The following is a 15,802-nucleotide window of genomic DNA, read 5'->3' on the forward strand; positions in this document are numbered from 1 at the left end:
AACATCATAATGTATCCATCTAGTAACTGTAAGTACATGTAACAGCAGGTCCAGTTTTTCTAAAAATACATTGGTTATACCCTCAGGTTACCTGTACAGAGAAATTACAACTAACTTAAAACTGTCTATTACTATACCAGCAGCTTCAAAGTTGTGTTCATCACACAGAAAATATAGATCTAATCTATTGACTGTGCCACTAAGATACTTGTTAACATAGATTGCCACACCACCTCTTAAATGCAATTTTCTGCAGTAGCTACTGGCTAGATTATAATTATCAAATTTAATAAATGTAAGTTCACTCTCTCTAGCCCAGTGTTCACTAAAACAAAAGATATCGAACTTATTTTCTAATCCAAAGTCATTGACAATAAATTCTTTATCCCATACTCCTCAATATTAAGGTAACATATTATAAAATCAAACCTGTCTTTCTTTACAGATGCACTATTTTGTGGAGAGGCTATTAAATCTCAAGCATTATTTATCTTATGGGCTTCTTCCCCTTGCTGCCTTCTACTAAAAAATCATTTAGACGTAAAGGAGGTACTGTTTTCCATTTGCCCGCTACACTTGATGTTGCTTCTACTCTTGGAGGTCTCTTCTCTTCTTCTTGTTCATGATATGATCTAAGTGGCTGGGTTCCCACTGTAGGTAGTTCAAATGTTGCTGCAGAATGGACAGCTGGATCACCTGTTGGTACACTTGTTGCTGAATATGCTGCCAGCTTTGTTGTTTCTATTATCTTAGTTCCTCAATGGGGTGTTCTACCTGTTGTAACTGTAGTTACAGCTTCTTCTCTCCCAACATATTCTTTTGTAATCAGTGGTACCTGCAACTGATGTACATGGCAGGGAAGATACTTTGCAGGTGTCCTTTACCAGTGGTAGTGGAATAGGATCACTTTTCTTTTTATACACCCTGTTTGCTTTTTGGATTTCTCTGTTCTTACAAGAAGATTCATAAGGTCATGTCTGTGTGGTATGCCTACAACAATAACTTTTTGATCCTCTGTTGGACACAGTAGATCTCTTAGCACTCTTTTTGCTACTATTAGGCATCTGATGGTCAGCAAGTTTTCTCCAAGTTCTTCATTTTTAGAGGTTATATGAAACTGAATATTGTTTGTTTTACTGTAATTAATGGAATGACCATTTATGTCAAACCAGTTCACAATATCCCTGAAAACCTTATTAGCTGAAACCTCAAGTTTTTCTAATGAATTATCAATAAGTAGCAGTGTGTCATTGGCAAAGACGGTGAATTTGCAATGTTATGTACAAAGAGGTAGATCATTAATAAAAAGTAGAGACCCATAACTGAGCCTCAAGGCACTCCGCAATTGATGGTACCCCATTCTGATGATGTTGAGACACTTTCTTGACTCATCAGTACAACTTTTGTTTTCTGTTTGAAAGATACAAATCAAGCTACTTCCCTCATGCACCACTTATACCTAAGTATGGAGATTTGTTTAAAGGCATTAGTGACTGACACAGTAAAATGCTTTTGTTCATCCACATCTAGATCTACATGGATACTCTACAAATCACACCTAAGTGCCTGGCAGAGAGTTCATCAAACCACCTTCACAATAATTCTCTGTTATTCCAATCTTGACAGTGTGCAGAAGAAACAAATATCTAATCAATCCATGCAAGCTCTGATTTCCCTTATTTTATTATGATAATAGATTCTCCCTATGTAGGGTGGTGCCAAAAAAATATTTTTTAATTCAGAGAAGAAAGTTGGTGTTCGAAATTTCATTTTAAGATTCTGCCGCATTGAAAAAATGCCTTGATTTTAATTATGTCCACCCCAAATCTCGTATCACGTCAGTGACTCTCTCTCCCCAATTGTTCAATAATACAAAACATTTTGCTCTTCTCTGAACTTTTTCAATGTACCCCATTAATCATGTCTAGGAAGGATCCCACACCAATTTAAGTTGTTCATAATAGTAATTCCTAGGTATTTAGTTGAAATTACAGCCTTTATATTTGACTGATTTCTTGTGTAACCAAAGTTTAACAGATTACTTATAACACTCATACAGATGACCTCACACTTTTACTAATTGCACTTTGTTTTGATCTTCAGATAACTTCATGAGATAATAAAGGGCAGCATCATCTGCAAACAACGTAAGACTGCTACTCAGTTTGCCTCCTAAATCATTTATATATACAGGGTGTTACAAAAAGGTACAGCCAAACTTTCAGCAAGCATTCCTCATACACAAAGAAAGAAAATATGTTATGTGGACATTCGTCCGGAAACGCTTACTTTCCATGTTAGAGCTCATCATGGGGAAAATGACACAATTCTTGTTTTGGCACTATGCCACATTGTGAATCCAAATATGGCAGAAACCAACAAAATCTCACATTTGATGAAAGGATGTGCAGAAGACATGTACCAGTCTCTTCTGGCAAAAGGATTTGATGAAAGGATTTGCAGAAGACATGTACCAGTCTCCCCCCGCATGAACACTGCACCTTGTCGTTGGTGGGGAGGCTTGCGTGCCTCAGCGACACAGATAGCCGTACCGTAGGTGCAACCACAATGGAGGGGTATCTGTAGAGAGGCCAGACAAATGTGTGGTTCCTGAAGAGGGGCAGCAGCCTTTTCAGTAGTTGCAAAGGCAACAGTCTGGATGATTGACTGATCTGGCCTTGTAACAATATCCAAAACGGCCTTGCTGTGTTGGTACTGCGAACAGCTGAAAGCAAGTGGAAACTATGGCCGTAATTTTTCCCGAGGGCATGCAGCTTTACTGTATGATTAAATTATGATGGCGTCCTCTTGGGTAAAATATTCCAGAGGTAAAATAGTCCCCATTTGGATCTCCGGGTGGGGACTACTCAAGAGGATGTCGTTATCAGGAGAAAGAAAACAGGCGTTCTAAGGATCGGAGCGTGGAATGTCAGATCCCTTAATCAGGCAGGTAGGTTAGAAAATTTAAAAAGGGAAATGGATAGGTTAAGGTCACATATAGTGGGAATTAGTGAAGTTCGGTGGCAGGAGGAACAAGACTTCTGGTCAGGTGACTACAGGGTTCCAAACACAAAATCAAATAGGGATAATGCAGGAGTAGGTTCAATAATAAATAGGAAAATAGGAATGCAGGTAAGCTACTACAAACAGCATAGTGAACGCATTATTGTGGCCAAGATAGATACAAAGCCCACACATACTACAGTAGTACAAGTTTATATGCCAACTAGCTCTGCAGATGCCGCAGAAATTGAAGAAATGTATGATGAAATAAAAGAAATTATTCAGTGAAGGGAGACGAAAATTTAATAGTCATGGGTGACTGGAATTCGAGTGTAGGAAAAGGGAGACAAGGCAACATAGTAGGTGACTAGGATTGGGGCTAAGAAATGAAAGAGGAAGCCGCGTAGTAGAATTTTTCACAAAGCACAATATAATCATAGCTAACAGTTGGTTTAAGAATCATGAAAGAAGGTTGTATACATGGAAAAACCCTGGAAATACTAAAAGGTATCAGATAGATTATATAATGGTAAGCCAGAGATTTAGGAACCAGGTTTTAAATTGTAAGACATTTCCAGGAGGAGATGTGGACTCTGATTACAATCTATTGGTAATGAACTGTAGATTAAAACTGAAGAAACTGCAAAAATGTGGGAATTTAAGGGGATGGGACCTGGATAAACTGAAAGAACCAGAGGTTGTACTGAGTTTCAGGGAGAGCATAAGGGAACAATTGACAGGAATGGGGGAAAGAAATACAGTAGAAGAAGAATGGGTAGCTTTGAGGGATGAAGTAGTGAAGGCAGCAGAGGATCAAATAGGTAAAAAGACGAGGGCTAGTAGAAATACTTGGGTAACAGAAGAAATATTGAATTTAATTGATGAAAGGAGAAAATATAAAAATGCAGTAAATGAAGCAGGCAAAAAGGAATACAAACGTCTCAAAAATGAGATCAACAGGAAGTGCAAAGTGGCTAAGCAGGGATGGCTAGAGGACAAATGTAAGATTGTAGAGGCTTATCTCACTAGGGGTAAGATAGATACTGCCTACAGGAAAATTAAAGAGACCTTTGGAGATAAGAGAACCACTTGTATGAACATCAAGAGCTCAGATGGAAACCCAGTTCTAAGCAAAGAAGGGAAAGCGGAAAGGTGGAAGGAGTATATAGATGGTCTATACAAGGGCGATGTACTTGAGGACAATATTTTGGAAATGGAAGAGGATGTAGATGAAGATGAAGATGAAAATGGAGATACGATATTGCATGAAGAGTTTGACAGAGCACTGAAAGACCTGAGTCGAAACAAGGCCCCCGGAGTAGACAACATTCCATTGGAACTACTGACGGCCTAGGGGGAGCCAGTCCTGACAAAATTCTACCATCTGGTGAGCAAGATGTATGAAACGGGCGAAATACCCTCAGACTTCGAGAAGAATATAATAATTCCAATCCCAAAGAAAGCAGGTGTTGACAGATGTGAAAATTACCAAACAATCAGTTTAATAAGCCACAGCTGCAAAATACTAACACAAATTCTTTACAGATGAATGAAAAAACTAGTAGAAGCCGACCTCGGGGAAGATCAGTTTGGATTCCGTAGAAATACTGGAACACGTGAGGCAATACTGACCTTACGACTTATCTTAGAAGAAAGATTAAGGAAAGGCAAACCTACGTTTCTAGCATTTGTAGACTTAGAGAAAGCTTTTGACAATGTTGACTGGCATACTCTCTTTCAAATTCTAAAGGTGGCAGGGGTAAAATACAGGGAGTGGATGGCTATTTACAATTTGTACAGAAACCAGATGGCAGTTATAAGAATCGAGGGAAATGAAAGGGAAGCAGTGGTTGGGAAGGGAGTAAGACAGGCTTGTAGCCTCTCCCCGATGTTATTCAATCTGTATATTGAGCAAGCAGTACAGGAAACAAAAGAAAAGTTTGGAGTGGATATTAAAATCCATGGAGAAGAAATAAAAATTTGAGGTTCGCCGATGACATTGTAATTCTGTCAGAGACAGCAAAGGACTTGGAAGAGCAGTTGAACGGAATGGATAGTGTCTTGAAAGTAGGATATAGGATGAACATCAACAAGAGCAAAACGAGGATAATGGAATGTAGTCGAATGAAGTCGGGTGATGCTGAGGGAATTAGATTAGGAAATGAGACACTTAAAGTAGTAAAAGAGTTTTGCTATTTGGGGAGCAAAATAACTTATGATGGTCGAAGTAGAGAGGATATAAAATGTAGACTGGCAATGGCAAGGAAAGCTTTTCTGAAGAAGAGAAATTTGTTAACATCGAGTCTAGATTTAAGGGTCAGGAAGTCATTTCTGAAAGTATTTGTATGGAGTGTAGCCATGTATGGAAGTGAAACATGGACGATAAATAGTTTGGACAAGAAGAGAATAGAAGCTTTCGAAATGTGGTGCTACAGAAGAATGCTGAAGATTAGATGGGTAGATCACATAACTAATGAGGAGGTATTGAATAGGATTGGGGAGAAGAGAAGTTTGTGGCACAACTTGACCAGAAGAAGGGATCAGTTGGTAGGACATGTTCTGAGGCATCAAGGGATCACCAGTTTAGTATTGGAGGGTAGCGTGGAGGGTAAAAATCGTAGAGGGAGACCAAGAGATGAATACACTAAGCAGATTCAGAAGGATGTAGGTTGCACTAGGTACTGGGAGATGAAGAAGCTTTCGCAAAATAGAGTAGCATGGAGAGCTGCATCAAACCAGTCTCAGGACTGAAGACCACAACAACAACAACAACATGTACCAGTCTCTTCTGGAAAAAGAGGTATGGGCAACTCCCAAATGTGTTTCTTGTAGCAGCTGTGGAAGAACAATAAGACCTTGCCTCTCTTGTAAGCCACATACTAAGATAAGAGATACAGCAGTTTATGGCAGCCAGAAATGTCAGACTGAGTAAAAAGATATGCAAGCCATTGAGAATGGAATTTGGAACTCAGACTTATGCTGGCAGCCATCAGACAACCCAGAATCCAACAAACATGCACATCCACCTTCTCCATCAAGCATAACACTTCACAAAAGAACAGATATTTGGAGGATGGAGAATAACATGCTGGTATGTTCCTCTGTCAATAGCCTTGACATGATGTATGCTATTGCAGAGAAAAAAGATGGAGTGTTCAATCACTATTACACCACAAGACGTTAATCATCACAAAAGTCCTATGCAAGCCAGTCAACTGCAAATGATTCTGGTTGACCTATGGGATGAAAGCCTGTTGCCATACCCTGGACAAGATCACTCCTCAACAAGCTGTAGCCATTCCCAGTCACTGTACAGAGGTACCAGCCTCGTGCCTAGCTGCTAATGTCAGGAAAACTATGGAGGTGAGGTCATCACAGATTGAAATCCTCCATGGGCAACAGTTAACAAGATGTCAGGAAACCTCATTGAAGTCATCACTGGTAACCAACCAGTCCAAGCACGAGTCGACTCAGGTGCATCTTGTTCTGTAATGTTGAATACTTGTTATCACTAGCTAAAGAAGACTATGTTCGGCAATATGAAAGCAATCATGCTGAATGTTGCAAATGGGAAATATGTCCAACTGACACAAACATGTATTAGAAGAATAACTATCAATTACAGAACACTGACCCTCAAATTCATGGTTTTAACAGATGTAGTCATAATGTTTTCCTCAGATGGAACTTCTTGCAGTCCTCACATGCAGTCTTAGACTGTTTCAGATCAGAGCTCCAGACTGACAAAGATATTCCAACATATGTACGTAACAAAGTTCACTCTGAGCAGTAGTTTGCTGTTAAAGATCTTGTTATTCTGCCATCATCAACCTAGATGCTCAGTTAAACTATGAATGTTTTGGCAATTGCAAAAAGTTTCTCAGGCTCACAAAACAAATCTAGGTATCTGTGCATACAGGTGGTCCAGGAGTCACCACTCATCTGTAGAGATATATGTGCAGGAACAGCAAAACCAGTCCAGGATGGCCAGCTTAGTGCCACTGATGAAGAATCATTCTCCATAACCACTCAGACATAAGTAATGGAAGAAGATACTCTCAAACTCTCAATAGGATCTAGCCTGACTGAGGTAAAACATCAGTGAGTGTTAACCCTCCTGTGCCAGATTTTGGATGCTTTCAACACCAGAGTGGAGAAAGGACAGACCAAGTGGCCTGAATTTGAAAAAGTGCTTTTTCATCAACCAAAAAATAAAAATTTTGGGCACCTAGTTAATGACAATGGACTCCACCCCAATCCAGAGAAAATAAGAGCAGTTGTAGTGTTTCCATCTCCTCAGCACATTTGTGATGTGAAAGTTTTTCTTGGAATGTGCTTGTACTACCACAAATGTGTGAAGGACTTGTGTACTAAGATATGTTCCTTGCAAGAACTACTACAGGCAGATGAGAAATTTTCCTGGAAAGAGATATCAGAAAGACCTTTCTTTGTCCTTGTGGAGGCTAACATCTTCCCCAGTCCTACCATTGTACAATGAGAATTCTGAGACAGAACTTCATATCAGTACTACTGGTTATTAAATAGGTGCAGTTCTAGTGGAAATTCAGGCATGTGCAGTAAAAGTGATTGCATATGCTTCTGAAGTTCTCTTCCACGTTCAAGATGAACTGCCCTGAAAGATCTGTCAGGTCATCTGGTGAGATAGGCACTGAGGGTTCAGAAGGATGTCACAGTGGTACACAAAAGCAGATGCAAACACAAAGAATTCAACTGCTTTTTAGGCAATCTTTTTGCACAACACAACAGCGTGGATGAAATCTCAGTCATTACTGCATTATATGACATTCCAGCTGAACAGGGGAATGTTCCAGCATTACTAAAAACCACAGAAGCCTTGAAGAATGAAGAAACAACCACAAGAGGATTTCAATTAATAAATGGAACAGTGTATATGAGGAACTATGATATGATAGGGCGGAAATGGTTGCTAGTCTTTCTAGCTCATCTATGGTCAGCTATCTTGAAGTATTTCCATGATGCTCCAATATCTGGTCACCTGGGATTCATGAAGACTCTGGACAGAATCAGATGCAGATCAGATCACTGGACAGGTCTATGCTGATACATTAAATGTTATGTGCGCTGCTGCAAGAAATACCAGTAATGGTAGCATGTGCTGCAATTATCTCTAAATCATTTAATACCAATTCTGTGTGCAACAGCACCATTCCACCAAATTGGAATCATACTTTCGGGGGGGGTTTCTTAAGTCAACAACTGGAAATCATTAGATCTTAGTTGTCACAGACTATCTTACTTGCTATTCTGTTACCAAAGCTTTCCTGACAGCTGATGCTCTGGAAATTGAAAGGTTTCTTGTAAAAGACATTATTTTGAAGCATGGAGCAGCTTGTGTGATGACATCTGATAGTGGAGAAGTTTTACAAGTGACACTAGTATCAGAGGGAATTTCATGTTGCAACATCATCCACAGACTGACAAATGCCAACTACCTGTAGATGAACGGCGTCACAGAATGCTTTAAATGCATTTTGACAGATGTGCTCTTGATGTATGCTGATGGTAAACAGAGAGATTGGGACACAAAACTGCACATTGTGACCTTTTCATATAACACTGAGAAGCAAGACACTGTAGGCTTCATGTTATTCTATCTGATTCACAGTCTCAAAGCCAAAATGTTAAACAGATCATACTCAGGATGACTGTGTGAAACAGCTCATCATCAGGAACAAGGAAGCAAAACAGCTAACTCTTGGGATGTCCATAGACGGACTGAGAGCACTATAATGCCAAGCACAAGCTAGTGAGACAGAGCCCAGGAGGCTTGTTTATGGATTTGTACATCTGTGCAGAAAGAGAGATTACCAGAAAATTTAATAAAACACTACTCTGGCCTGACTCATATCCTTTGTGACAGACATCATACACTAAATCAAGGATTATGACACTTCGTAAAAAATACAAAACACACAAGACAATGACCATGTCCTCTGTATGAAACCCTACTACAGTCCTGAGGCACAGACCTAAAGATCTGAGATGGTAAAGAAATTTGGCTTTTGTTAATCTTTTTCACTGAGGCAGTCAATTTCTTTGAAATGAATTGTATAATTCCACACTACTGGCTAGTTTTAACTGTTTGCTGAATTTCAATTGCACGTTCTCATCCTCTGGCACATATAGCATTATGCCATGTTAAAGAACCAAACATGAGGTAATGCAGTACTGGTACTCCAAGAAAATTTACCTCCTGAAAACCACACAGAAAAGCTTACTATGAGGTTGGGGCCTATTTGATCATGAATCTGGACATACGAATGTACACTTTAAGCCAAATTATTCATTTAAGTATGGTTTTCGATGCTCTTGCATTTAAGGTATGGTTTTCGATGATCTTGCAGTATCCTCTTATGCCCTGTTTATTTTATGATGTAATGTAAGATATTAATGCTTCATATGCTTGAACATACAAGCTTCCGATGCCAATGTAGCTGTGCACACACAGAACATGTGTTTTCTGGCATGCAATAGTAACTACTGAAACAAAATTATTTCTAACACATTGTGGGAAAATATTGTGAAAAGCTTTTCTTTCAAAGAAGATTTACTTTTATGCAAGATGAATTATGTTATGTGTGAGCATGTGTGATGAATTTCTTAAATCAAAGAGTGTTTGCCTTTCATTTAAAATTTAATACTTTGAAGACCAGCCACATAGAAGAATTTTGAGCCCAAAAGGCCAGACATTTATGTTGTCATTCAAAATATTACCTAGGAAATTTTGTGTGATGTATCTTAAATTGTAACACATGCAAGAAAGACCAGTATCAAATGCAAAAGCTTAGCTTCTCTTGTAGCTTATTAATCTTTGAGGCGAATATTATATATGAAAGTTTAGCTTTGCTTGTAGCTGTGCTACTTATATTAATTTAAATCATTAACTTTTCCTATTTGTGCATTCACACTACTTAAAAGTGATGTTGCTACTGGCTGACTACATCACGTGTTGTATGCTATGAATACCTACTGTCATCGCCTATTGAGATCATATAACATGAGCTATGATTGGCTTATTTCAATGCTTCGAAAACTGATGTGCTGTTTTTGGAGGAATTAAATTTATACTTTCGTAATATGAAATATGCAGCATATCATAATACAAAAATATGCAGGGTACATGTTGCTGCACGTCAGAGATCTTTCCAAACTAATTTTTTGCCATTTTTTGTTTTCTAAAGTGCCGGGAATTCTACACCGGTGTGCAAAAGATTAACCATTCAAAGGATTGATATGTTTTATGGTTCCAAGGGAAAGTATACAGTCACTTAACATTAGAAAATTCTATTTGCGTACAGACGATCCAGACATTTTTTTTTCCTTGTCTGCGTATACACTCTGTAGGAGTAAGCTGAAGCTATATGTGTGTTATAGGAGCATTACATACTTCTTCTGCAGACAGTTATGGAAGACACAATTACAACCTTTAAGTAACAATAGAAATGAATTTTGTGGTCACTGATAGTGGAAGCCCTACAAAAGCTGAAACGTTTATGCTCCATCCATTTAGAGCAGCATGACGGACATTCTTTTCGTTGCTCCCCGCAATTTCATTAAACTTGTTCAAAACTAAGGAATTGTAGAACTTTTGCAAATGGGTCAATATATATGATGACTAGATTGTCAACTGTCAGTCATGATCTACAACCCAAAGTATAATAAAATTATTCTTGGTAAAATTTAGTGCTGATTTTTCTCTGCAGAAGACACTCAGCAGAGCTTTTGCTCAGAACATGCACTTTTGCTCAGAACAGGTATTTGGTGGCATAATGGATAGTGCATCCGACTGGAGATGCAGAGATCACATGTTCGAATCCAGTCTGCTTTCCGCAGTGCTGCAGCAAGGACATCCTGTTTACATCCGATCCGCACAGTCGTGAGTGCCCGAAGTTGTTTACTACTTCGTCGTCATTAGTTTAGAGTCCATCACTAAATATGTAATATGGCACATTCATACAGACAAACCACCATCAAGATCAGTTTTCAACCCGATCATTCACAGCCACGAGCTTTTGAAGTGGAATGTTTTCTACGTGATGATGTTAAAATTGAACGACAGGGCATAATTGGTATCCATCTCTGTATCACAAGCAGTGTTGTCTACGTCTTGTTAGTAAGTGACAAGGTGTACAACAGAATCATGCGCACACATGCAAATGATCTTAAATTCAAACATTCTGATGGTCATATTAGGCAGTCTCTATTGATCACACTGGGCTTGGCCTCTGTACGATAGAAGTCTTCAAACTCCCGTTTGAAGTTCCACCAGATGTAGTCACCACAGCTTTCCAGACTTAGGGCAGAGTGGTCAGCCACATGGCCAAAAAATGGACCACCTATACAATGTGCCAGGTTTTTAACAGGGTACAACAGATCAAAATTGAACTGTCAAAACATGTACCATCCTATCTTGTCATCAGCGGATTTAGGGCGATTATTATGTATGATGGACAGCCATGCACTTGCTCTGGTTGGTGGCCAAGGAGGACTCGTCAGGCCGGATTGTCTCTGAAGGTGGCTTGCTCAGATCCCCACAGGTGAATCTATTACTCCTTCTATAGTGAAGACCTATCCTCTCAATTATGCCAGGATTGCACGGGCTGCCACCCTTTCCCATACCAACCACATTCATCTGATAGCCACCCCCAATAACAAGGCCATGATAGATTCTGCAATACCGGATCCAGCCACTACAATGGCGCCCCCTCCTCAGGACAATCACTGACCAACCTTGCAAGAAAGCACAGATGACAGGAGGGACATTGACCCATGGGTTGTGTTGACAGTGGCTTTTCTTCCAGGCAATGGAGCAGCTGAAGAGATCCACCCACATTCGGATACTGAAACACACATCCATAAACAGTGTTCCCTGCAAAAACACAAGAGACGGCGGCGTGCTCCAACAGACGAATGCTTGCATCAAACGTCTGACATGGACTGTGTACAATCCGACGATGGTACCGGTGGTACAGAGGCCACAGTAACATCCCATCCAACAGATCGCCATGGTGATGGCGTCAGTCCCCCCCACCCCACAGAACAGCAGGACCACATGCAGACAACCACTGCCGATTACCAGCTAGTAGCACTGAAGGAGTCTGTGCCGAGTGCTCCACCACCCACCAACAGCCTCCAACAGCCAATGATATCTCATGGCAACTGGGTGGATGACGGTGAGGAAAACTCCTTGCCCATCATGTTGGTCAACACACAAGGGAATTCGCCCCACCACAGATCATCCTTATCCACCAGCAGTGTCATCTATGAGACAGCTTGACGTCACATGCACACACCACTTACAAGAGTGTTGATGGCAAACACAGGTGCTACGGATATACCTAAAACTTATCATGTTGTTGCTATAAATATCAACACTATATGGATGCGCGAAGTTATCCTTGCTTCAGGATATGTTGAATTCTGCTTCCATCAATATAGCCCTTCTCCAGGAGATGTACATCGACGACGTCCCAGGCATGTCTGGTTATGACACTTGCATCTCTCCAGCCTCCCCCCACAGGCAGCAGCGTCGCTTTACTTCTTTGGCGGACGATATCCACTTTCTACCTGGGGCGAGAAGAATGGCACTCACAGTATTGGGTGTCCACCTTATCAATACCTACACACCTTCCAGGACAGACATGTCGCGAACATTCACAATACTTTGCAGAAGACATCGCCCCACCATACCAAGGCCGCCACGACCATCTGGTGTTTGGAAGAGACTACAATTGTGTACGGGCACCAAAGACCAACCCCCATGGCATAAGCCATTCCCAGAACTCGAGACACTAATCCGAGACCTGCAGAGGGTGGACACCAGGGAACATATTCACATCCACCATGGTGAACCTGGATGACAAAGCAGATGGAGAGTTTTCTCGTGACCCCTCACACTGTGTAGTAGCCTTTGGCACCTTTCGTCTTTTTGTCCCCAGTGGGAAAGATTCCTCTTCATAATGTTTTCAGTTACGTGTGTCCCCAATTCAACGCAATGAATGTACTTAATAGTTTCAGTTACTTACTGCTTAAAAAAAGAAAAAATTAAATAAATAAAATAACAAAAAACAGCTAACAAAATAAAAATAAATGGAAATAAGCATCCAAAATGATAAAACCGTTGCATTCATTGTAATACATTCCCAGGAATGTGAGGGGAGGGGATATTGTGGCCAGGCCTTGGGTTGCGACCCCCGCCCACCTTGCCTCCATCATCCCATGACCTAATCCATTTTCCATTAAAAAAAATTTAAAAAATGAGAAAAGTAAAGAAAGTCCTGAAAGAGTCATATGTTTTTAAAAGTTTTATAGAAAATACTGAAATAGCATTAACAAGAACTGATTGTAGCAGTTGTTTTGATTGTGGTTTATATTACATATAGCTTCGCATTAGTCTTAGTCTGAGAAATAGACAACAGAGAAGAAGCACATTTACTTTGCGAACAAGCAATTCACATTTTTGGGAAGCATTGCCAATAGTGAAGACATCACCATGTGCTCACAGTACCATGAGGTGTTGGACGGTGAGGTTATATGGCGAGATATAAAGTGTGTACAACATGCAGTTGACACAAACATAAGGCCTGTGATGTTTGTGAGTGTAAAATAATGTTAGTGTCTGAAGCAGACGTAAGATGATGAAAGCGCAAAAGTTTAAACAATAAGGATCCTAGCTGTATAGTACGGAGATAAAAACATTGTTTCTAATAAGGTAAAAGCAATAACTGGGAAATATCTTTTTTGACATGATGTTTGTGATAGTGATTGCAAATGTAAGCACATGAAAAAGCAAGGGAAACACAATGATATTCTGTTTCTGATCGGTAACTTGAAGTTTTGTAATAGTGATTTGGTTTTCATATGAGAGGACTATTGAGTCATTTTACAAATAAGTTAAAATGTTCTTTTAGGTTAGATTAAAACCAGCGATTTATGGACATCATCTCATAAAATTTGATGGTTTACCACTCTTAACAACTAACCTATCGAATAATTAAGGTACAGGTGGGTTAAATGACAATTTTCACTAGGCATATAGTTTTGTTGAATGATGCCATCTTTCGGTGTAACAGTGGGAGAACATATCTCAGAGGTAAGTTAATATTAACTTCACAGTACTACAAATTTTTAATTAAGTTTCTGAACTTGTGTATCAACATGGTAGCAATTTGCTGGTACAGTGCAGCCACATTTTACACATCTTCTCATTCTCTGCAAAACTCAAAAATACATTTCAGGAGTTTTCATAGATGTATTTGTACAGTATGGTACTACACACCATTTGTAACCCATTTTCTGAAACGTAGATTGCAAAACAATGCATCACTGTAAGGTAGAATTATGACAGTAGGAGCAGCGAGCTAGTCAGTGATGTCACAGGCATCACATGACTCGAATGGAGTGTTTTAAAGGGCTTTCAAATTATTTGAATTTCATTTATGTTTTTATAAAATAATACTGAAATTTAAGGGGGGGGGGGAGCACATTAGGAGCATAAAATGACATAGTTAATCATTTAAGACAATTTCCAGATAATGGTCAAATACCCTATTCCATTCAGTGTTCTGAAAATAAATGTGAAATGTAAGATTGGGTAAAACTTTTCATAAGTCTGTTTTCAATTCCAGGACTACCTGACAGTAGCAGCTTATCACCAGACATGACGTTAGAATCACTTGGCATGGACTCATTAATGCAAATAGAGATACGTCTCTGCATTGAGCAATATTATGGAAAATCCCTTAGTGCAGAGGAAGTTCGTACTCTCACTGTTCAGAATCTGTTTGATTTTGACAGAGCATACCCATCAGAACCCAGTGGCAGAACAAGTCCCATTAGTGAAGCTGATGCGCCAAAAAGAATTGAGCATTTCCAAATGGAAAAGACAGAAGAGAAACATTCGAATACAGCTGAAAAGGAGTTTGTACTTTTGGACTTCAGTGCTTCTCCGCTTGTTCCGGAAGAGACTCTGGTGACGCTTGCCAATGAAACCTGTTGTCAGGCAGTGCCCATGTTCTTTGTGCATCCAATAGATGGAACTTGCAGGCTCTTACAAGAAACTGCACAGAGCATGAAGAGAGCAGTCTATGGACTACAGCTTTCTTATGGATCACCACGCACAACACTTATAGAGCTTGCTACATTTTATGTCAGAGTGAGTAAGATAGAAATAGCACACTTGTAAAAAATCTTATTAGGATTAAGTGCTTTATGCAACTAGAAGTACAGAATTTCAAATGTTTAATGCTGCTGATTGTCCTACTGTGTAGTTTCAAAATAATGTAACCACTTGACTGACAAATTTAACAAATATATTAAAACAACACATATTTAATAAAAGTGAGCCATAAGTCTGATGTTGGATTGGAAAGAGGGAACAGCACAGCATCCAAAGAGTTAATACAAGAAATGAGGCAGAAAAAAAAAGAAAAGCAAGAATAGGCAAAAGCTGGGGGGAAGAAGAGCCTGAGAGAACCAATTACTTGCTGGTTTCTGATGTGCTGGTACTGGGAAGAAGATCCATACAACTTGACTGGCAAATCAAAAATCTCCCCCACCCCTTTTCTTTCCCTTTCTCTCTCGCTCTCCCCTTCTCTCTTCTCCCCCCCCCCCCCCCCTTTCCACTCCCCATCTCTCTTTCTTTTACATCCTCACAACAGTGAGACCATTTGTGAGACACAAGTATTTAGCTGAACAAGGAGCAGAGTAGTTGCCATTAATAGCACTGAAAATAAAAAATAAATCATTTGAAAAATCT

At 39.7% G+C, this 15,802-nt stretch overlaps 1 protein-coding gene across 1 annotated transcript in view; it reads left to right on the plus strand.

Annotated features, from left to right (window-relative positions):
- The window catches only part of LOC126353899 (fatty acid synthase-like), a 416,829-nt gene that overhangs the window by 377,994 nt on the left and 23,033 nt on the right, over positions 1–15,802 (plus strand). Inside the window, exon 32 of the mRNA XM_050003123.1 lies at positions 14,673–15,199. Within this exon, the coding sequence (XP_049859080.1) occupies positions 14,673–15,199 (527 nt within the window). The remainder of the gene's footprint in view (positions 1–14,672; positions 15,200–15,802) is intronic.

This window comes from Schistocerca gregaria, chromosome 3, assembly GCF_023897955.1.
Source record: "Schistocerca gregaria isolate iqSchGreg1 chromosome 3, iqSchGreg1.2, whole genome shotgun sequence".
Classification (NCBI taxonomy): Eukaryota; Metazoa; Arthropoda; class Insecta; order Orthoptera; family Acrididae; genus Schistocerca; species Schistocerca gregaria.